Genomic DNA, 20,896 nt, shown 5'->3' on the forward strand with positions numbered 1-20,896 from the left:
TCATTGGAGCGAAGAAGGATGAGAGGTGACTTGATAGAGGGGTACAAGATGATGAGAGGCATAGATAGAGTGGATAGTCAGAGACTTTTTCCCAGGGTGGAAAGGGCTATCACCAGGGGGCATAATTTTAAGGTGATTGGAGGAAGGTTTCGGGGAGATGTCAGAGGTAGGTTCTTTACACAGAGAGTGGTGGGTACGTGGAATGCGCTGCCAGCGGTGGTAGTAGAAGCAGATACATTAGGGGCATTTAAGTGACTCTTGGACAGGTACATGGATGATGGTAGAATGAAGGGTAGGTAGTTAGTTTGATCTTAGAGTAGGTTAAAGGTTCGGCACAACATCGTGGGCCAAAGGGCCTGTACTGTTCTATGTTCTATAAAGTTTTGGCTCAACAAAATATTCGAAGGACAACATCTGCAACATTGCAGGACCCCCTCAGCACTGCACTGGCATTCAGCTATGATTATTTGCTAAATCTGTCTCTCAGAGGAAAATATAATAGCATTATATTTACCAATAGAACCAGTAAGGTTTTCAAAACAACTGTTATTATAAATTTTACACAAGCAGCTATGTGGCAAACATTCTAAACAAGAAATATGAAATAATTTACTTACATTCCAGTTAACATGTAAGCTTTTTAATAAGTTACAACTGACGTGTATATTTCCTGTGCCAGATTATAGTCTGTGGCAATTAGATGACTCCACAACAAATCAAAGCTAAAAATGCAATTTACCAGTGAGAATTGTAGAGTTCCTTACTTTAAATTCCCCAAGGAGTCGGTTCCTTTCTTCAGTCTTCCTTTGTAGGTCAAGCTATCAATACAAAATGTAAAGGGATAGAAATAACCTTTTCCAGCAGCCAATTCATAAAAATCAACAAGAAAAGTGAACCATCATAAGTCAAATGACTAATGACCAGAATGGGATGATTTTACTTCTACTTTCATCCTAGAATGCCTTTCAAAACTGGTGCATTTTTAGACCAGTACCAATGAGCTGTGCAATCTCCAAAATAAAATATGGTTTTCCTATAATAAACATCAGTAGATACACAGCGTTAGTATCCTGTTGATCTTGAGCTTCAAATCTTATATCCTGTAAATTGCCAAGACCACCTATTTCTATCTCTGTATTATTGTTCACTTCTGATTTACTTTACCCTCACTGTTAATGAAATGTTCATCCACAGTTTTATCATCTTCAGGATTACGTTCTCCAAAGCAATTCTCACAGTCCTGCATCCCACCCTACATAAAATCTAACTCATCTATGGTTTTCTCCTCTACTCCTAGAATTTCAACCAGTCCTGACCACAGAACTTACTGGTTCTTTCCACAGATGCTAACTGATCTGCTGAATGTTTTCAGTATTTTCTGTTTTTGCTTCATCTGCCCACATTCTATCCCAAATTATGTCTCACTTACCCATCATCCCCTATCCTCACTGACCTGCATTGATTCCTCAACCACACTGCAAAGATTTCAAAAACCTTCATCCTCAGTTTCAAATCCATCCGTGACTTTGGCCTCACCTTACCCTGCAGTCTTCTTCAGCCCTACATCCTGGTTTGTATCAGTTCTTTCAACTCCTTCCCTCTGCTCTATCCCTGGTGGAAAGTCTTCAGCTATCAATGCCTTGTAGTCTGAACCTCTCGATCTTACTTCATGTCTTCCCACCTTCAAATACCTCCACAAAATGTACCTCTTTCTGTTGTCAGTCACTTCCATTAACTCTACTCCATTCCCCCCTCCTTTCTGTGAAGCACTTTTGAGATTTTTTGATAAGGTAAAGAGCTAGAAAAGTGAAAGTTGTTGCTATTGCTGTAGGTTATTTATTCTAGGATTGTTTTTTATACAACATGGGCACATATCTGTGTCTCTCTATCAGTTACATCCATTTATTGTTATGCTATTCTGGACAACACAAATGAATGTCTGGGTAGTCTGCTGCGTGTCCATTAATGACTGTACATTTATCAACTGTCAACCTGTGCTCCGTTCTATAATTTTGTTTGCCTGTTCCTGGGTTAGTCACTTAATTCCTGAGAGAATTTTACAAATCCTAGTCAAAATTAAATAAAACAAGCTACATTTTAAACTTATGCTGCAAATAAAATAACTGAGAATACCATTTTTATCCCACATCTATATTGATAATAGTAATTAATATACTAAAGGTCCTCACATAGGGACACATTTGAAGTGTAATACCCGAACACAAAATCTGTCACGCTTTTCTGATTGGTTAAAATATGAGCCAATCAAAAACTGCTTCACCCATGTCTATTTACTCCACTGCATCTGTATCACTTTGAGCAACACCATAGATGATTCATTAAAATTATTAAAAAGCTGATGATCAAGGCTGTCGTGATAGTGGGTGAGTCGTAACGATTTCCTGACATTTTTGAGGGCATGATCTGGCCTTGCCTTCTTCATTCACAATTTTTTGACAGTGGGATACTTCTTGCTGCATTTACCACGTGAGAGTTATATTTCCACCAAAAATACAAAATGATGTTGTACCATGCTACAAACTTATGCAACTTACATACTGTTACAGGTCTTATTTCCTAAGAGTGCTTACAAGCACTTCACCATTGACAAAGAGAAAGCTAGATCCTCACATTTTCACTCAGTAGCTCGTCTTTTGCCATGCTCGCTCTCAGCAATTCCTGCTTCAGTTGAAGAATGGAGCTTTCCTGCTGTGCCATCCGATGCTGCAATGCATCCTGAGAAAAAAAAATGTTTTAATGAACTGAGAAATGGTCATCAATATCCAGAGTCATTACAATCACCCAATCAACTATGGAGTGTACAGTAATACAAATTTCATCACACTTACATTAAATCCTTCCTATGTATACACGCAGGGGAAACACCACTGAAATGTCCTGAGTTTAAAGAAGCACAAAATTGCTGTACTAATTCTACTTTGCTGCAAAATATATTTTAAAATAGCTCCTCTAAAAATGCCACACAAGATAAGAGATTTTGCCTCGAGTTATGATTGAGTCATGGGTTGGTTAGCGTAGGTTAAGCTGCGTTAACAGGTTGATTACATAGGAAGTCTCTTTCCAGACATGCCACATAACTGGGCATCAGTCCCTCTATTCTTACCTTTACTCCCTGCAGATTCCTGGTTTCCTGTTTGTATTTTAACAATTCCCTCTGTAAATTAAAAGAAAACATTTTAAAAATTGATTTTTTCCCCAATTATGGTGCAAAAGAATTACAGAAAACACAGTGGTAACGGAGATAATATAAAGCTAAACTTGCATCAACTATTTATACTATGGGGGAGGGAGATCAGCAGCACTGCAACATAACCACAGTGCAAAAGGTACAGTTCACATGCAATCTTGTTGATGTCTAGCTACTACAAGCCCGCAATTGTGCCTTTGTCATTCTGGCTGTGGATCTACCGATATTGGGAGAAGGACTAACAATGGCTAAAATTACATTGCTGGCCAATGTACTTGGCCTGAGTGCAGCTCTATAATAGCCAGAATTACAATAATGGACTTCTAGGAAGCACGATCGCCACCAGTGCTTTATCTTTTCTGCTGACAGTGCTTTAGCTCCAGAGGCAGGCAATGAAACCACTCCCTAGATAAGTGTTGCTGCCTCAGCCAAAGCATCATTTGCGCTAATCAAAATGCATCAGAGCAATCCCGGACATTAACCAAGTATAATTCAGACTAGCGCGATGCGAGTTGAGATCCTACATGCACACAGTCATAACCAAGCTCCAATCCCAAAATCACGTTTGTTTTCCGTCCAATGGGAGTACTGATTAAACTTATGATGTCATGGTAATTACCCACAAAGCCTTCAAGATTGGGGAAACATTAACAATAAGACTTACGATCAAAAAGTAAAGATAATAGCCTTATTTAAAAATAAGTAGCAATAACTATTTTTAGGAGTTAGATATACATTTAAACCAAAAATAAGTGAGTCCCAGCCTTTACGTTGAGCAAGGCTTGAGAATATTCAAATAATTGCTTTTTATATTCCCCTGTACATGCTAGAGACTGCCTTGCCTCTGCTTCTTTGAAATGGCTCCTTTGAGACTGGGCACTCGCTGTCTAGTAAGTTATAATAACTTCCCACTGCATGGCACACTGTTATTTTGACCATGCTTCTTTTTTATTTCCAAAATATACTTTATTCATAAAAATCTGTAAAAATTACCTTACCAGTTTCAAACAGCACCAAGTCAAAAAATACAAACAGTGCAAAGGAGATCCGTTTGCTTCAACACAATCATGAGTTGCCTCACAACGCTTCCATTTCACATTTGTCATGCCAATTACAATTTTACATTTTACAGCAAATGAAAATTTTCCCAATACAGTTCGAGGGGTTTCCCATGGATCTAGCCCCTCAGTTCAGCTTGGTGGGGAGACCTTACACTGTGGTCTTTCTCCATTGAGCCTTTGCTGCGGCTGCCCCAAGCTTTAGTGCGTCCCTCAGCACATAGTCCTGGACCTTGGAATGTGCCAGTCTGCAACATTCGGTCGTGGACAACTCTTTGCGCTGGAAGACCAGCAAGTTTCGGGCAGACCAAAGGGCGTCTTTCACCGAATTGATAGTCCTCCAGCAGCAGTTGATGTTTGTCTCGGTGTGCGTCCCTGGGAACAGCCCGTAGAGCATAGACTCCTGTGTTACAGAGCTGCTTGGGATGAACCTCGACAAAAACCACTGCATCTCTTTCCACACCTGCTTTGCAAAGACACATTCCAGGAGGAGGTGGGCAACTGTCTCTTCCCCACCACAGCCACCGCGGGGGCATTGCGCGGAGGGGCCAAGACTTCGGGCGTGCAGGAAGGATCTGACAGGGAGGGCTCTTCTCACCACCAGCCAAGCTACATCTTGGTGCTTGTTTGAAAGTTCTGGTGATGAGGCATTCCACCAAATGACTTTGGTGGTCTGCTCGGGGAACCATCCGACAGGATCCGCCGTCTCCTTTTCCCGTAGGGCCTTGAGGACATTCCGTGCAGACCACTGCCTGATGTATCGGTGGTCAAAGGTGTTTTCCCGCAGAAACTGCTCCACGAAGGATAGGTGGTACGGCACGGTCCAACTGCATGGAGCTTTCCGCGGCAATGTGACCAGGCCCATCCTTCGCAACACCGGGGACAGATAGAACCTCAGCACGTAGTGACACTTGGTGTTTGCGTACTGGAGGTCTACACACAGCTTGAGGTAGTCACACACGAAGGTGGTCATCAGGATGAGGGCCACGTTGGGTACATTTTTCCCGCCCTTATCCAGAGGTTTGAACATCATGTCCCTCCGGACCCGGTCCATTTTAGATCCCCAGATGAAGTGGAAAATGGCTCGGGTGACCGCCACAGCGCAGGAGTGGGGTATGGGCCAGACCTGCGCCACATACAGCAACAACGTGAGCGCCTCGCACCTGATGACCAGGTTCTTACCCACAATGGCGAGAGTTCGCTGCCCCCACATGCTCAACTTTTGTTGTACCTTGGCTACTCGCTCCTCCCAGGTTTTGGTGCATGCCCCGACCCTTCCGAAACATATCCCCAGCACCTTCAGGTAGTCTGACCTGACGGTGAAGGGGACAAAGGATTGGTCAGCCCAGTTCCCAAAGAACATGGCCTTGCTCTTGCCATGGTTAACTTTGGCTCCCGAGGCCAGTTCGAACTGGTCGCAGATGCTCATCAGTCTGCGCACGGACAGCGGATTCGAGCAGAAGACGGCAACGTCATCCATGTACAGGGAGGTTTTAACCTGAGTGCCTCCGCGGCCTGGGATTGTCACCCCACTTATGCTCGCATCCTTCCTAATACACTCAGCAAAGGGTTCAATACAGCAAACAAACAAGACCGGGGAGAGAGGACAGCCTTGTCTGACTCCAGATTGGATCGGGAAACTTTCTGATTCCCACCCATTGATTGAGACTGCGCTACTGATGTTTGTGTAGAGCAGTTTGATCCAATTGCAGATTCCCTCCCCAAACCCCATTTTGGAGAGCATGTCCATCATGTAGGTGTGCGATATCCTGTCAAAAGCCTTCTCCTGGTCCAGGCTGATGAGGCAGGCGTCCACCCTCCTGTCCCGTACGTAGGCGATCGTATCCCTGAGTAGCGCGAGGCTATCGGAGTTCTTCCTGCCGGGTACAGTACAGGTCTGATCAGGGTGGATCACCAACTCGAGAGCAGACTTGACTCGACTGGCTATGACTTTGGACGGAATCTTGTAGTCAACATTAAGCAGTGAGATGGGCCACCAATTTCTGATTTCTGCCCTCTTCCCCCTTCTGCTTGTAGATGAGGGTGATGATGCCTTTCCTCATGGATTCTGACATGCTGCCGGTCAGGAGCATACTCTCGTATAATTCCAGCAGGTCCGGGCCGACCCAGTCCCACAGGGCCGAGTACAACTCGACCGGTAAGCCGTCGCTTCCGGGAGTTTTACTCGTCTCGAAGGCCTTTGTCAGCTCGTCCAGAGTTAGCGGCTTGTCCAGTCTCTCCCTCCTGCTGTCATCTAAGACCTCTGTGATAGATGACAGGAAGGACTGGGAGGCTCTGCTGTCTGTGGACTTTGCGTCATACAGCCCAGCATAAAAGGACTTGCTGATCCTTGGTATGTTATTTTGACCATGCTGTCAAATAACCGGTGTGTGAAAAATTATTCCTAGAAATTATGCTGTGCTGTATTAGCAACATATTACAGGAAATGGTTCAACACTTTAGTTAAAATAGCCAACAAAAGAATTTAATGTGAAAATGCTGAGCATTTGTACAAAATCACAGAGTAATTTCTATGCTGTGGAGATACATCAGACCAAAAAAGCCCCCATTAGATTCTATTTTATTTTCTGGTATCAATGTGTAGGCACTGTTATATAGCAATATAGAGTCAAATTCCCTTTTTGTTAATTTGCATAAGCTTTGTGATGAGCATGGATTGTATTCAACATGATGGGCCAAGTGGCCTTATTCTGTGCTGTATCATTCTAAGATTCTATGAAATTCATTATTCCATTGCTGCACTTCTACAATTATAAATTTTTCTCCTTTTATTTCGAAAACACTCTTGTTACAAACACTTTGCTGCAGGCAAGAAATGTGATATGCACTTGATGATCCTGTTGACAAACCAACCTTTTAGAACATGGAATTCATGTCATAACATGCAAGAGAATCAGTGCAACTGTACCACTAAGCAAGTAAGCCCCTGTTCATTAGAACAACTATTGTCAATTTTGAATACTGTTTCTATTGTCAATGCTACTTGCTATTATATATGCATTTGTAAATACTGACCCAAATTAATGAATACCTGTCATAGTTAGCGTCCTAAAATTTGATTCTAGAAAAGCTATGTTATTAAAGCCACTGTGACATTCTTGTGTACTGACACTCCCCCCTCCTACAGCAATCTATAGTGTGCTGTTAAGGCTGGATTTTTTGGTGTCTGTCTGACAAAGGAGAGGGCTGATGCAAACATTGTAGTTAAAGAAGAGAGTGAAATATTAGATACAATAAGCATAATGAGAGGGGAAGTACTGTAGGGTCTGACATCCTTGAAAGTGGATAAATCGCCAGGGCCGGGTGGTTTGCATCCCAGATGTTAAAGGAAGCCAGGGAGGAAATAGCGGATGTTCTGAGGGTCATCTTCAAATCCTCACTAGATACAGGTGAGGTACCAGATGGTTGGAGGTCTGCGAACGTTGTACCATTGTTTAAAAAGGGTGCGAGGGATAGGCCAAATAATTATAGGCCAATCAGTCTGACTTCAGTGGTGGGTAAATTATTAGAAACAATTCTGAGGGACAGGATAAGCTGCCACTTAGAAAGGCACAGATTAATCAGGGATAGTCAGCAAGGATTTGTTAAGGGAAGGTCATGTCTCACTAACTTGATTAGGTTTTTTGAGGAAGTAACAAAGAGGATTGATGAGGGTAGTGCAGTGGATGTGGTCTACATGGATTTTAGTAAGGCATTTGACAAGGTCCCACATGGCAGACTGTCAGTAAAATGAAAGCACATGGGATAAAGGGGAATGTGGCAGGTTGGATCCAAAATTGGCTCAGTGACAGGAAACAAAGGGTAGTGGTCGACAGATGTTTTTGCAAATGGACAGCGGTTTTCAATGACCTTCCACAGGGCTCAGTGTTGGGTCCCTTGCTGTTTGTGGTATATATTAATGATTTGGAAGGCATGATTGGGAAATTTGCTGATGACAAAAATTGGCCGTGTAGTTGATAGTGAAGAGGATAGCTCTAGACTCCAGAACGATATCATTGGTTTGATTGAGTGGGCGGAAAAGTGGCAAATGGAATTCAATCCAGAGAAGTGTGAGGTAATGCATTTGGGGAGGGCAAAGAAAGCAAGGGAATACACAATAAACGGGATGATATTGAGAGGGGTAGAAGAAGTGAGACACCTTGGAGTGCATGTCCCTGAAGGTGGCAGGACGGGTAGATAGAGTGGTGAAAAAGGCATATGGAATGCTTTACTTTATTGGCCGAGGTATAGAATACAAAAGCGGGGATGTAATGCTGGAACTGTATAAAACACTGGTTAGGCCACAGCTGGAGTGTTGCATACAGTTCTGGTCACTGCATTACAGGAAGGACATAATTGCTCTGGTGAGAGTACAGAGGAGATTTACAAGAATGTTGCCAGGGCTTGAAAGTTGCAGTTATAAGGGAAGATTGGATAGGTTACGATTGTTTTCCTTAGAACAGAAGAGGCCGAGGAGTGACTTAATTGAGGTATACAAAGTTATGAGGGGCCTAGCAGAGTTTCCCCTAGCAGAGAGGTCAATTACCAGGCGGCACAGATTTAAGGTGATTGGTAGAAGGATTAGAGGGAACATGAGGGAATACCTTTTTACCCAGAGGGTGGTGGGTATCTGGAATTCACTGCCAGGAACGGTGGTGGAGGCAGAAACTCTCAATTCTTTTAAAAGGTACCTGGACATGCACCTGAAGTGCTGAAACCTGCAGAGCTATGGACGAAGTGCTGGAAGGTGGGATTAGATTGGGTGGCTAGTTTTTTCAGCCAGCACAGACATGATGGGCTGAATGGCCTCCTCTGTGCTGTAATTTCTTTATGGTTCTATGGATGATATCAAAGTCTGATGCAGAAAATATTAACGAATTAAAGGCATTCATAAATAGGTTGCATCATATAATTGAGGAGAAAAAAGTAATTTCTAATACAAAGTGATTCCTGACAACGCACCAGCCTGCTGACGCCAGAGTGCGCCAAGCTGCGCTCATGCGCAGCTTCATCTTGCCAGGACTTAGTGGCACATGTGCAGGATGACGTCATCGCACAGCGCCAACGTCATCGCATATCCGCGCCAGGTCCAGCTTCACACATGCGCAATAAAACGTCTCGGGTATCTAGGAAGCAGCTGAATGGGAGACTTTGAGGCTGCAGCACTTCCCACTCGGCCTTGATGCTTCCTCCCCTCAGCCGCTCACTCCAGACCTCGCTGCTCAAGTTGGTGGGCTAATAATGAGACAAAGAAGTTAGGGAAGGGCAGTGTCGGAGATGGACCATGTAAAGGTGAGAGAAAGGTGGAAATTAGAAGCAAAGTTGATAAAAGTCTTCCAGTTCCGGGCGGGAGCAGGAAACGGCACCAATACAGTCATCAATGTACCGGAAAAAGAGCTGGGGAGGGGGCCTGAGTAGGACTGGAACAAGGAATGTTCAACATATCCCACAAAAATACAGGTATAGCTAGGACCCATGCGGGTACCCATAGCAACGCCTTTTACTTGAAGGAAGTGAGTGGAGTTGAAGGAGAAGTTGTTTAATGTGAGAACAATTTCAGCCAAGCGGAGGAGGGTGATGGTGGATGGGGACTGGGTGATCGCTTTGCGGAACACCTCCGCTCAGTCCGAAAGCATGACCCCGAGCTTCCAGTTGCTGGCCATTTCAACACTTCCCCCTGCTCTCATGCCCACATCTCTGTCCTGGGATTGCTACAGTGTTCTAACTCAAGGAACAGCACCTCATTTTCCGATTAGGCAAGCTACAGCCTGCCGAACTGAACATTGAGTTCAATCATTTCAGAGCATGACGGGGCCCCCCTTTTTATTATTTTTAGTTATATTTTCTTTTTTATGTATTTATTTTAGTTTAGTTCGTTTCTACTGTGCCTACCCACTGCTTTTTTTCATGTTTGTGCTTGGGGCCAGGCTGTTCAGTCTTCTGTCAATTAACACCCTCTTTGTACTTACAAAGTAATTCATGACAACGCTACTTCATCGGACACGTCATCAGGATGCGCCGCGGTGCGCACATGCGCAGACGGTCTCATGCCCCCTGCGCATGCGCTGCGGTCCGGATGACCAGGACCGCTTTGCGCATGCGCAGACGACACGGTACGCGCATGCGCACACACTCTCCTCATCTCTGCGCATGCGCTGCGGTCCGACCTGTCAGGCCCGTTGTGCGCATGCGCAGATGACGTCATCGCGTTATTTCGTCTTCCTCGCCGACGCGCCAGTTTGGCCTCTGCGCATGCGTCAAAGCTTCGGCGCGACTTTTTGAAAGTGGAAGGAGGGGAGGTTTCGTCGGGCATTTTCTCGCATTTTATCTGAATTATTTATTTGTTTTGGAGACTTGCTTCATTTTTATTTGACACAGGAGATTGTTCCAAGGTAAGTTGCTCTGCCTTTGTAAGTTGCTCTGAAAACATTTCCATTGTCTGGGCCACCGCATGTTCTCCAGTCCCTGTTGTGAGTTGCTCTGAAAACATTTCCATTGGCTGGGCCACCGCATGTTCTCCAGTCCCTGTTGTGAGTTGCTCTGAAAACATTTCCATTGGCTGGGCCACCGCATGTTCTCCAGTCCCTGTTGTGAGTTGCTCTGAAAACATTTCCATTGTCTGGGCCACCGCATGTAGCAGGATGAAGGCACAGTGACTGTGATTTCTGGCGCCAAACAGTACACACTGCAGATACATGATGGCCAGGCTACCTGCAGCTGCATCTTCTCCATTCAGACTTCGTTGCCCTGCAAACATGCTGTTGTTGTGCAGAGGCATCTGGGTCTGGCTTTTGACAGGCTCGCCCCCAATTGTCGCTGGCGTGCATCTCAGACACCAACGACGACAGGCATGGCTGCTGCCATTGTGATTACGGAGGAACAGCCAAGGCCCCTCAGCCACAATGAAAAATACCGCTTGCTTTCAGATCAATTGTACCAGCTACAACAGGCCGTTCTGCAGAGTGGAACGGCAGCATTCATGAGGAGATTGGACTGGCTGCGGCAACAGACTCTCCGCTGGCAGCAAGGACTGGCTGATGAGATGGAGCCATTTACTATGCCCAACAATTGCCCGGAAGCACCTTCGGATGGAGGTGGCCGCGCGCTGGACATCAGTCACGTGTCACAAACCCTGGATCCTGAGCGTCTCACCCCCTGGCCTAATGATCTGATGGACCATACATATGCCTGCCTGTTCAAATCTCCACTTCCCCTACCTGCGGTACCCTCTCCTTGCTGCTCAGTTATACAGTCACCTGCTCCTACACCCATCAGGGCAGTGCTCATGTTTCCCCATCCGACGTTGAAACAACCATGCAGAGCCTTGTGAGACTCCGCAATTGCCAGTTGCTGCCTGTCAAGCAGAGAGGGCGTCCAAAGGGGTCAAGCACTTGGGGAACATTCAGCAAGAAGAGACTGAGCACTAAAAGAAACAAGCATGCCGTGTCCAGTGGTAGCAGAAATGTGAATGCTCTTGCTGTGAACACAACTGGTGATAGTAGTAGGCAGGATTAAATGGGAATGGATGGAAAGACGCACGAGTAACATAACCACTGGCAGGGAACTGCTGGGCTAAATGGCCAGCTTTATGTTCATAGCCCAAAAGAAATGTGCTTCTTTTCCAGCACCCTCACATCATTCATGTTTTCCCTGAGAGCAGCATTGAACCATCACGAGATAGGGGCAGTAACATCATCCTGCCTCCTACAGCTGAGGTGGGTACTAAGTGATTCATTGGCGGTGTTATCAGTACATGCCTTTACCGCAGAACACAAAGCATGCTCAACAGTAATTTCATTGGAGGGAGGGAAGCTCTGACACTGATGTTCTTTCCTTATTTTCTTTCATGTAAAATGTGCCCTTGAGAAAACAATCCTTGACACTTAAGGACGGCATTCAAGCAAAGGAGGCAGTGCGGGAGAGGACGCAAGGATGTGCTGATTCCTGCATCTGAGGTGGGTAATAAGTGCTTCATTGGCGACGTTATCAATTGGTGCCTTCACTGCAGAACTTAAAAAGGTGTGCACAACAGTAATTTCAGTGGATGGAGGGAGGCAAGCTCTGACTCTGATTTGCTTTATTTCTTTTCATGTAAAACATGCCGTCGAGAAAACAATCCTTGAGACTTAAGGTCAGCATTCAAGCAACGAAGGCAACTAGATCATGCTGCGGAGCTCATCACGATGTGGAAAGGAACATTGCATTTATGGATGAATTGGGAATGCACATTGGGATGCGCTTGGGGAACATTCACCAAGAATAGACTGAGCTCAGACTCTTGTGACTTTGCCTTCTTCACATGGACAATACAGTAGTGGAATAGAGAGCCAAGCATTTATTCACCACAAGGCTCTCCAGGAACAATCTCTTTAGCTGTGCATAGCAGAGACTCGGCCTGTCTGTCTAACGGGAATGCTGGACACAACACTCATGTATCCATACACAGCAGTTCCTCGGATACTTAATGAACTTAATAAAACTTTTCAATAATTAAACCCAGAATTGTTGAGGTTTTGTTTTGCATGCTATTTCCCCGACTTTGCAACTGCACTTCAGATATTCAACTATGGTGGGGGGGTAGAGGGAGGGGTGGGGAGAGCGGGGAGGGGTGGGGAGAGGGAGCATGCAAAATGCAGGGACCAAACAGTTGCAATGCCTGAAGTACTGTGGAGAAGTAGAGAAAGCAACTGGGTAGGGGAGAAAGCAACTGGATTGGGCATCCGCAGCTGGAGGGAACGGCTGAATGGAGAGGGCCGGAAGCGAGAGGCCGTAGAGAGCCGCGGGGAGCGAGCGTGCGAAGACCTTGGTGTCACCGGGTCCAGGGACTGGCCAGTAAGTCTTTTGCTGTTGTGTTTATGGCGCATGCACAGAAAAAGGCACTCGTCTTCCGTTCCGCTGCTCCACCGCCCCCACTCTCTCCCCTTCCTCACTCTCCCCCAGCTCTCTCCCTCCCCCCTTCCTTACCCCTCCCTCTCCCTCTTTCTCTCCCCCTCTCCCTCTTTCTCTCCCCCTCCTTCTCTCCCCCTCCCCCTCTTTCTCCCCCTCTCCCTCTTTCTCCCCCTCCCCCTTCCTTACCCCTCCCTCTTTCTCCTCCCTCTCCCTTTCCCCCCCCTCGCCCCCCGGCACCGCTACCGCTGGTCTCCCCGCGCTGCTGTCCCCGGCCCCCGCGCTGATCTCCCTGGCCCCCGCGCTGATCTCCCCGGCCCCCGCGCTGATCTCCCCGGCCCCCGCGCTGATCTCCCCGGCCCGCTCCACTCTCTCACTCCAGCCATTGTATTCTGCCACGTGTTTGTCAGGTTTCATCTCTGTGATTCTTTGAGCAGCGCCATCTTTAGTCCTGGCAGCTGCTACAGTCGCAAGCTGTGACGTTTTCGTGGCACATGCTGTATTTGCGCATGTGCCAAAACAGCGCCACCTACCGATCGCGTTGTCAACAATTGCGGTCTTGTACTTATGCTTTGTCTTTCACCACATCATTAACATATTGTTTGCCTTTCCTCCATGACATTCTGGTCAGTTATTCTCTGTGACTTTGACCTATCAACACCTCTTTTGTTATCCCTTTCCCCACCCCCGTTTTACTTGCTTAAAACCTATTACATTTCTAGCCTCTGCCAGTTCTGATGAAGGGTCACTGACCTGAAACTTTAACTCTGCCTCTCTCTCCACAGATGCTGCCAGACCTGCTGAGTATTTTCAGCATTTCTTGTTTTTATTCCATGTTATTATCATGCCACTGACCAAAGGAAACAATCTATTACTATTTAACCTGTCATAACCCTAAAGAACTCTCATCACTTCACCACTTAAACTTTGCCATTCATGTCAAAAAAGTCCTAACTTCTTTCAAGCCTCCATAATTGTAACCCAGGATCCCTGATAAGAACTATGAATTTATGCTGCACCCTTTCTACTACTTTTTTTTAATCCTTCCTGTAATAGGATGCCCAAAACAAAATACAACACTCCAACTGCAGCCTAACTAAGGAATAACTTTAACATTGTCTTGTGGCTTTTGTATTCACGAAGTACAAAATCAATTATTCCTTTGCCTGTTTTGTGGCTTTACCTACTTGCATTGTCATATTTAATGAACTGTATATCTGCACTCTAAAGTCTCTTTGCTGCTCTGTTCCAAATAATAAATTACCATTTCAGGTGTCTTTTCTTTCCTGTTCTCATTTCCAAAATGCTATTCAAAATTAGAAGAAAAACCAAGGACTGCATTTTATTCTAAAGATCAGTGTCCCGGCAGCAGGCAGGAAAGTTGGGGGGGGTGGCGGTTGGTGGGTAGATCCTGTCTCTGCGCTCCAGCGGACCCCCTGGTGGGCAGGCAATCAAGTGTCCACCGTTGGGGTGGTCGTCCCTTTAAGGGGCAAGCTCCTGCCTCCAAAACTGCCAGCCAATTGGAAGCTGGGTAGTGCCACTGGGAATGGTGGCAACTGCCAGTAGCCCTGCAGTACTGAGGAGAGAGAACACCTCAGGAAAGGTGAGTGGAGTCGGGGTTGCTGGGGCCAGACATGCTCCAGCAATGTGGTGGGGAGTGTCTTTCCAGGAGGCGCAGCAATCACTGCCGGGAGACCCTGGATTTCCCCCAGAGGAGGGACACCCACACTCCGCAGGAGGTCACCAGGCTTTACCTGGCGGCATGCCCCCATGGTAGTGGGCCCCTCCGCCTTCCACAAAATTGTGGAGGTGGAAAGAGGCCCTTAAGTCACCATTAATTGGTCACTTAAAAGGTCTCAATTGGCTTGGGGTGGGAAGGGTGTCCATGGCCTTCCCCGCCCCAGACCAAAATGGCAGGGAGCCCGGGCAACATCAGGAACAGTGCCCCCTATTTTGTTCATCCCCACATCTCCATGCCCACCTCCAAGACCACAATAAAATTCTGCCCTAAATAAAATGAATTGCTCACCTACCAAAAATGTATTTTTGATGGAAGTAAAGTTCTAATCTAGCACAGTTTTTGAGATGTCTCTCTGGGAGTAGCCATCCAGGGGAAGGAAATAGGCCAGTCTTCATAAATGATCATCTTTTTTTTGGGTCAACCTAACTGTAGTTATCAAGACCAATAAGTTATAAACCTGGATGATCAAATTACTTTACAAAATACTGTACAAGCAGTGGGAACCAAAGAATGCAACTGGCCAGGGTTGAATAATATAGATTGTAATTTTACAGACTGTTATACTCAAGTTTTCTTTTATACATTTCCAAGAGTCAAGAGGAAATCAGCTTCTAATAGTTAATCAGTGACTCCTGCACGTGTGTCACGATTTGTCAGATGAGGAAAGGTCTGAGTATAATAATGCCCTCTATCACCAAAACCCTCTCAGGGGACCAGCTTTTTTGACAGTCACCCTCTAAAATAGGCACTTTAACATTTCACGTAGACCCTTACCACCAATATAAAGAAGAAACTTGTATCTCATCACTCTAGACTCGGTGTCAGCTGTGGATCAATTGGTAGCATTCACACCTCTGAATCAGAAGGTCCTGGGCTCAAATTGCATTCCAGAGGCTTGAGCACAAAATCCAGGCCGGCACTCTAGTCTTACTAGGTACTGTCTTTCAGATGAGATGGTAAACTGAGGACCTGTCTGCCTGATGCCAGCTGCATTCAGGGTCACTCAATAGTGTCAGGCCCCTTATTTGAATATGCAAAGTGTCTTACATCTGTTTCTTTTCCCTACACCAAAATGGCAGGCAGGAAGCCTGAGAAAAAAAGATTTGTCCTCTCCCCAGCACCTCCTCAAAATGGCACAGCTAAGATGGGAAGCTAGCAAGACGGAGAGAGAAATTGTGATCCCACCCCTGTACATTCTGTGCTGCAGCATATTAATATTCCACAGTGTCATGCCACCACATGGCCAATTCATTTGTATTAAATAATGGAGCATTTGATCTATTTTCCTCTCTCACATAAAAATAACATGCAACATCAGAATATAGCGAAAGTTTGTCAGTAGACTCTGATTTCTAATGAACAAGAGTCTTGAATTGTCTATATTACTGTTGTCCAGTACTTTCGCCACTAACTACATGTGGCTAATCGTATTTCTGATTAGTAAATATAAAATGAGTAATAAGACACCATCACTGGTCATGTGATCTCAATATTCATATCTGTACAGCCCAAGCCTGCGTGTAACCTTTTGGTGCATTTGTCGGTAAAATGATAAGATGAAAAGCAGAGTGTGCAAGTGCCTTATGATCATTGTGACTGGTTACTGAATGGTGAAAGATGTCTGTTGAGTAAATATACAGATGAATTACATTTTACCTGTATTGTGTGACAGTATGTAAGAAGTTTTCTATTAAAATTAGTGCATATGGTTGAAATGGTGTTGCCACGGCCATACCTATAGCTAATCAACCGTTCTACTGAACAACATTGGTTTATATGATTCTTTTGAAAGGTTTAAATTCTGCTCCTGATAGCCCAATAAACTCACAAACACAAAAGCCATCCAGATCTGGTCTTAAGTTTTCATTTAGTGTTGGGCATGTTCATCAGGCAAGTTCCTCCATCATAAGCAGGGGACAACTAAAGAGACCATGACCATGGAAACGTGAGAATGAGGTCTGGGTGGAAAACCCAGAAGATATTAACTACAGGACGTCTTTTACATTTGTCCTACAGGTTTCCGCGTGACAGCCTGTGGCACAAGGTTGCAGCAGACATGCAGAGAGTGGGTAGGGAGGGAGAGATCGCAGCAGGGCTGGAGGGAAACCAGATTGTGCTCAGAAAAGAGATCGCTGGGTGGGGAGGAGGGGAAAGACCATGGGGGGGCGTATATCGGTACAAGGGGTAAAGAGGGCAGCCAGCGATCATAGAGCTGGTAGTAAGCAAGCTTGTTGGGCTGAGAGAAACACTGTAGCTCCTCATGGTCCACAAGCAGTGCAGTAAATGCACTTACTTTATGAATTCGGTCCTTCTTGCCTCCTTTAAACCTGCCAGGTTTCTCAAAATCTGGGGAACCTGGCGAAAATAGGTTAAAAATGAAAAGGATGCAAAAATGGAGGCAAGCAGCCTCCTTAATATCTTTTACCGACTGGCCCATCTCCTGAGATTGGATTGGTCGTTGGTCACCCGTAGCATCTCACCACCCCCCACCATCCCACCTCTGTCAAATATGAACATGGGTAAGTTGGAGTAGCGTATGAAAGTGTGCAAATTTCACCTGACTCAAGCCCACCCATTCTTGGGGGTTAAAATTATCTCGCACATTTCAGGAGTCAGTTACAGCATTCCCTCTCCCAGAAGAAATACTTTGGAATAGTCAGCAATGGACATTTTTGGCTAAAAGAAATAATCACAATGTACAGTGATACTAATCTTAAACACTAGTACAAAAAGTAGCCATTCTTTGTACCTTTATCTCTTTACATTCATCCATGCTCAGATCCAGACGACTCTTGATAATGACCTGATCAATACAAGAATTTACTGTCAATAGTTTCTGCAAGCACATGAAAATAACAAAGCTAGACGGACCAAATACTTTGTTGTGTAACCAGTTGTAAAACACCACGTACCAGTTGTTCTTCTGCACATGCTCCTTCCTCACACAGGGGAAATGATCCCTCCTGTTCATCTTCAGGAAGTGAGCCATTCAACAGTAGGCCCTGGCAACAAAAGCAGCAGAAATAAAACATGGTGTCACATAACAAAATGCTCAACGCACTCATGTTTCTACAACAATTATGACACAATTAGAGTCTGTTCACATTAGAAAGCACACACAGGGGTAGCAATATTAAATGCAATTTTTTTGTAACATAAAATGAGTTAAGTGAACAATTTTTATGCCACAAGAGACTACAAGATTGTGGAAATCATTCAAAATTGATCTAAGTCTGATTTACAGAAAGGCACTTGTGCAAAGTCAACTCAAAGATATATTGATATTTAGAATCCAATAAAATAAACACTTCTGCCTTCCAGGCATGGTTGAATTTTATTTCTGCAAGTATTGCTTACTTTTCCAGGCAAAAATGAGTTATTGAAAACCATATATTTGCATATGCAAAAACACAAAGGGGATGGTTCTCCTATCTATTGATAAATGGGATGGACTAGGGGACATAAACATGTGCAGTCATCTGCAAATAATTGGAATATGCTTTTGAGCAGGAGGCATTTGAATAAGAGGGCCCTGCTGTAGATTTGTCCACTGGCTGTATCTATACTCACACTGGAGAACCTCTTGAACAACTAAGGCCAAGAGTACAGTAGTAACTTCCAATTTTGCAGGAGTGTCAAGTTTTTGGTAGTTGTCTCAACAACTCTTCTTTTGAAAAAGAAAATCTTTTGAGTCAAGATAATGCCATTCCCTGTCCAAAGAGTCACTTAGACTTAGATCAGGCAGGTTTGTGTCCAAACAGCAGGCTGATGAAACCCAGAGAGGCAGGCAGAAGTGACAGGAAGCACAGGGAGTAACATAATATGTTATGTAGAAGACCCTAAAATCAATTTTCTGCTACCACATGCATAGATGTAAGTCATAATTTCAAGTCGATGACCTTCAGTCGGAACTGACAGTCCGAACAATTCTGACAAAAGGTAATTGATCTGAAATATTAACACTGCTTCGCTCTCCACACATGCCAGACCTGCTGATTATTTCCAGCATTTTATGCTTTTATTTCAGATTTCCAGTATTTAGCTTTTATAGATGTAAGTCATTTTTTAAAATATTTGTTCACAGAATGTAGGCAGCACTGGCAAGGCCTAGCTCCCCTTAAAAAGTGGTGGCGATGGTGGCGAGAAACTGAGTGGCTTGCTAAATCAGAGAGTATTAACAATAAACTCCAGTAGGGGGCTGATGTCACATGTAGGCCAAACCATATAAGGCTACCATGTTCCCTTCTTGAAGGGTATTAGTCAACCCACAACTTGCTGTGATGGTACCGTACCTGCATACTGCTGTACCCCTATGTGATGATACTGTACTTTAATTACTACTTTAGGCTTCGAAAAGCATAAATAATTTCTAAGCAGTTATAACTAAATAACTTTAAAAAAAACAGTGGCTAAATAAAACTTCATACTTGTAAGATGGAAATCATCTTTCTGGCTTCTTCCATCTCCTTCCCCAACTGGTCCTGCTGATCCAATAATTGATCCTCCCAAAGGCAGTGCTGGTCATTCACTTGACATTTTCCAGAATTCATGGACATCCAAACAGACTGAATGTTGTCTTCTGCTAGACAGAAATGTTTTAATGGAATCTTAGTCATAGAGTCATACAGCATAGAAACAGGCCCTTCGGCCCATCGCATCCATGCCGACCATAATGCCTATCTATACTAATCCCACCTGCCTGCATTAATTCCATATCCCTCTATGCCTTGCTCATTCAAGTACCTGTCCAGATGCCACTTAAATGTTGCTACTGTTCCTGCCTCCACCACCTCCTCTGGCAGCTCATTCCAGATACCCACTGTTCTTTGTGTGAAAAATTTACCCCTTTGATCCCCTTTAAACCTCCTCCCTCTCACCTTAAATCTATGCCCTCTAGTTTTAGTCACCCCTACCATGGGAAACAAACTCTGGCTATCTACCCTATCTATGCCTCTCACCATTTTATATACCTCTATCATGTCCCCTCTCAGCCTCCTTCGCTCCAGGGAAAACAGACCCAGCCTATTCAGTCTCTCTTTATAACTGAAGCCCTCCAAACCAGGCAACATCCTTGTGAATCTTTTCTGCACCCTCTCTAGCTTAATCACATCTTTCCTGTAGTGCGGCAACCAGAACTGCACACAGTACTCCAAATACTGCCTAACCAACGTTATGTACAACTGTAACATGACGTCCCAACTCTTCTACTCAATCCCTCGGCCGATGAAGGCAAGCATGCCATACGCCTTCTTCACCACCCTGTCTACCTGTGTTGCCACTTTCAGGAAAATATGTAGATTAGATTTTTAGATTAGAGATACAGCACTGAAACAGGCCCTTCGGCCCACCGAGTCTGTGCCGAACATCAACCACCCATTTATACTAATCCTACACTAATCCCATATTCCTACCAAACATCCCCACCTGTCCCTATATTTCCCTACCACCTACCTATACTAGTGACAATTTATAATGGCCAATGTACTTGCACCCCAAGGTCTCTCTGCTCAACAACATTCCCCAGGGCCCAGCCATTCACTGTATATGTCCTGCCCTGGTTTAACTTCCCAAAATGCATCACTTCACACTTGTCTGCGTTAAATTCCATTTGCCAATCCCTTGCCCACTTTCCCAGTTTATCTATAGCCTGTTGTAACCTTAGACAACCTTCTTCAATGTCCACTATAGCACCAATTTTGGTGTCATCTGCAAACTTACTAATCGTACCCCCTACATTCACATCCAAGTCATTAATATATGACAGACAACAGAGGGCCCAGCACCGATCCCTGCGGCACAACATTGGTCACTGGCCTCCAATCTGAAAAACAACCCTCCACTACCACCCTCTGCCTCCTATCACCAAGCCAATTTTGTATCCAATTGGCTAGCTCACCCTGGATCCCATGTGTTCAAACCTTCTGGACCAGCCAACCATGCGGGACCTTGTCAAAGGCCTTGCTAAAGTCCATGTAGACAACGTCCATCGCCCTGCCCTCGTCA

The 20,896-nt window shown here is 44.9% G+C and overlaps 1 protein-coding gene across 7 annotated transcripts in view; it reads right to left on the reverse strand.

Moving 5' to 3' along the window:
• Positions 1-20,896, reverse strand: part of LOC137381410 (dixin-like) — a 156,929-nt gene that overhangs the window by 19,806 nt on the left and 116,227 nt on the right. For 6 of the 7 annotated variants that reach the window (XM_068053962.1, XM_068053965.1, XM_068053964.1 and 3 more), the window contains 6 exons: positions 19,321-19,475; positions 17,806-17,895; positions 17,643-17,696; positions 3,125-3,175; positions 2,632-2,736; positions 765-818 (listed from right to left, as the gene is read on the reverse strand). In XM_068053962.1, coding sequence (XP_067910063.1) covers positions 765-818; positions 2,632-2,736; positions 3,125-3,175; positions 17,643-17,696; positions 17,806-17,895; positions 19,321-19,475 — 509 coding nt within the window. The remainder of the gene's footprint in view (positions 1-764; positions 819-2,631; positions 2,737-3,124; positions 3,176-17,642; positions 17,697-17,805; positions 17,896-19,320; positions 19,476-20,896) is intronic. The other variant, XM_068053961.1, reaches the window with a different exon arrangement.

The sequence above is a fragment of the Heterodontus francisci genome, chromosome 22 (assembly GCF_036365525.1).
Source record: "Heterodontus francisci isolate sHetFra1 chromosome 22, sHetFra1.hap1, whole genome shotgun sequence".
NCBI classification, from domain to species: Eukaryota; Metazoa; Chordata; class Chondrichthyes; order Heterodontiformes; family Heterodontidae; genus Heterodontus; species Heterodontus francisci.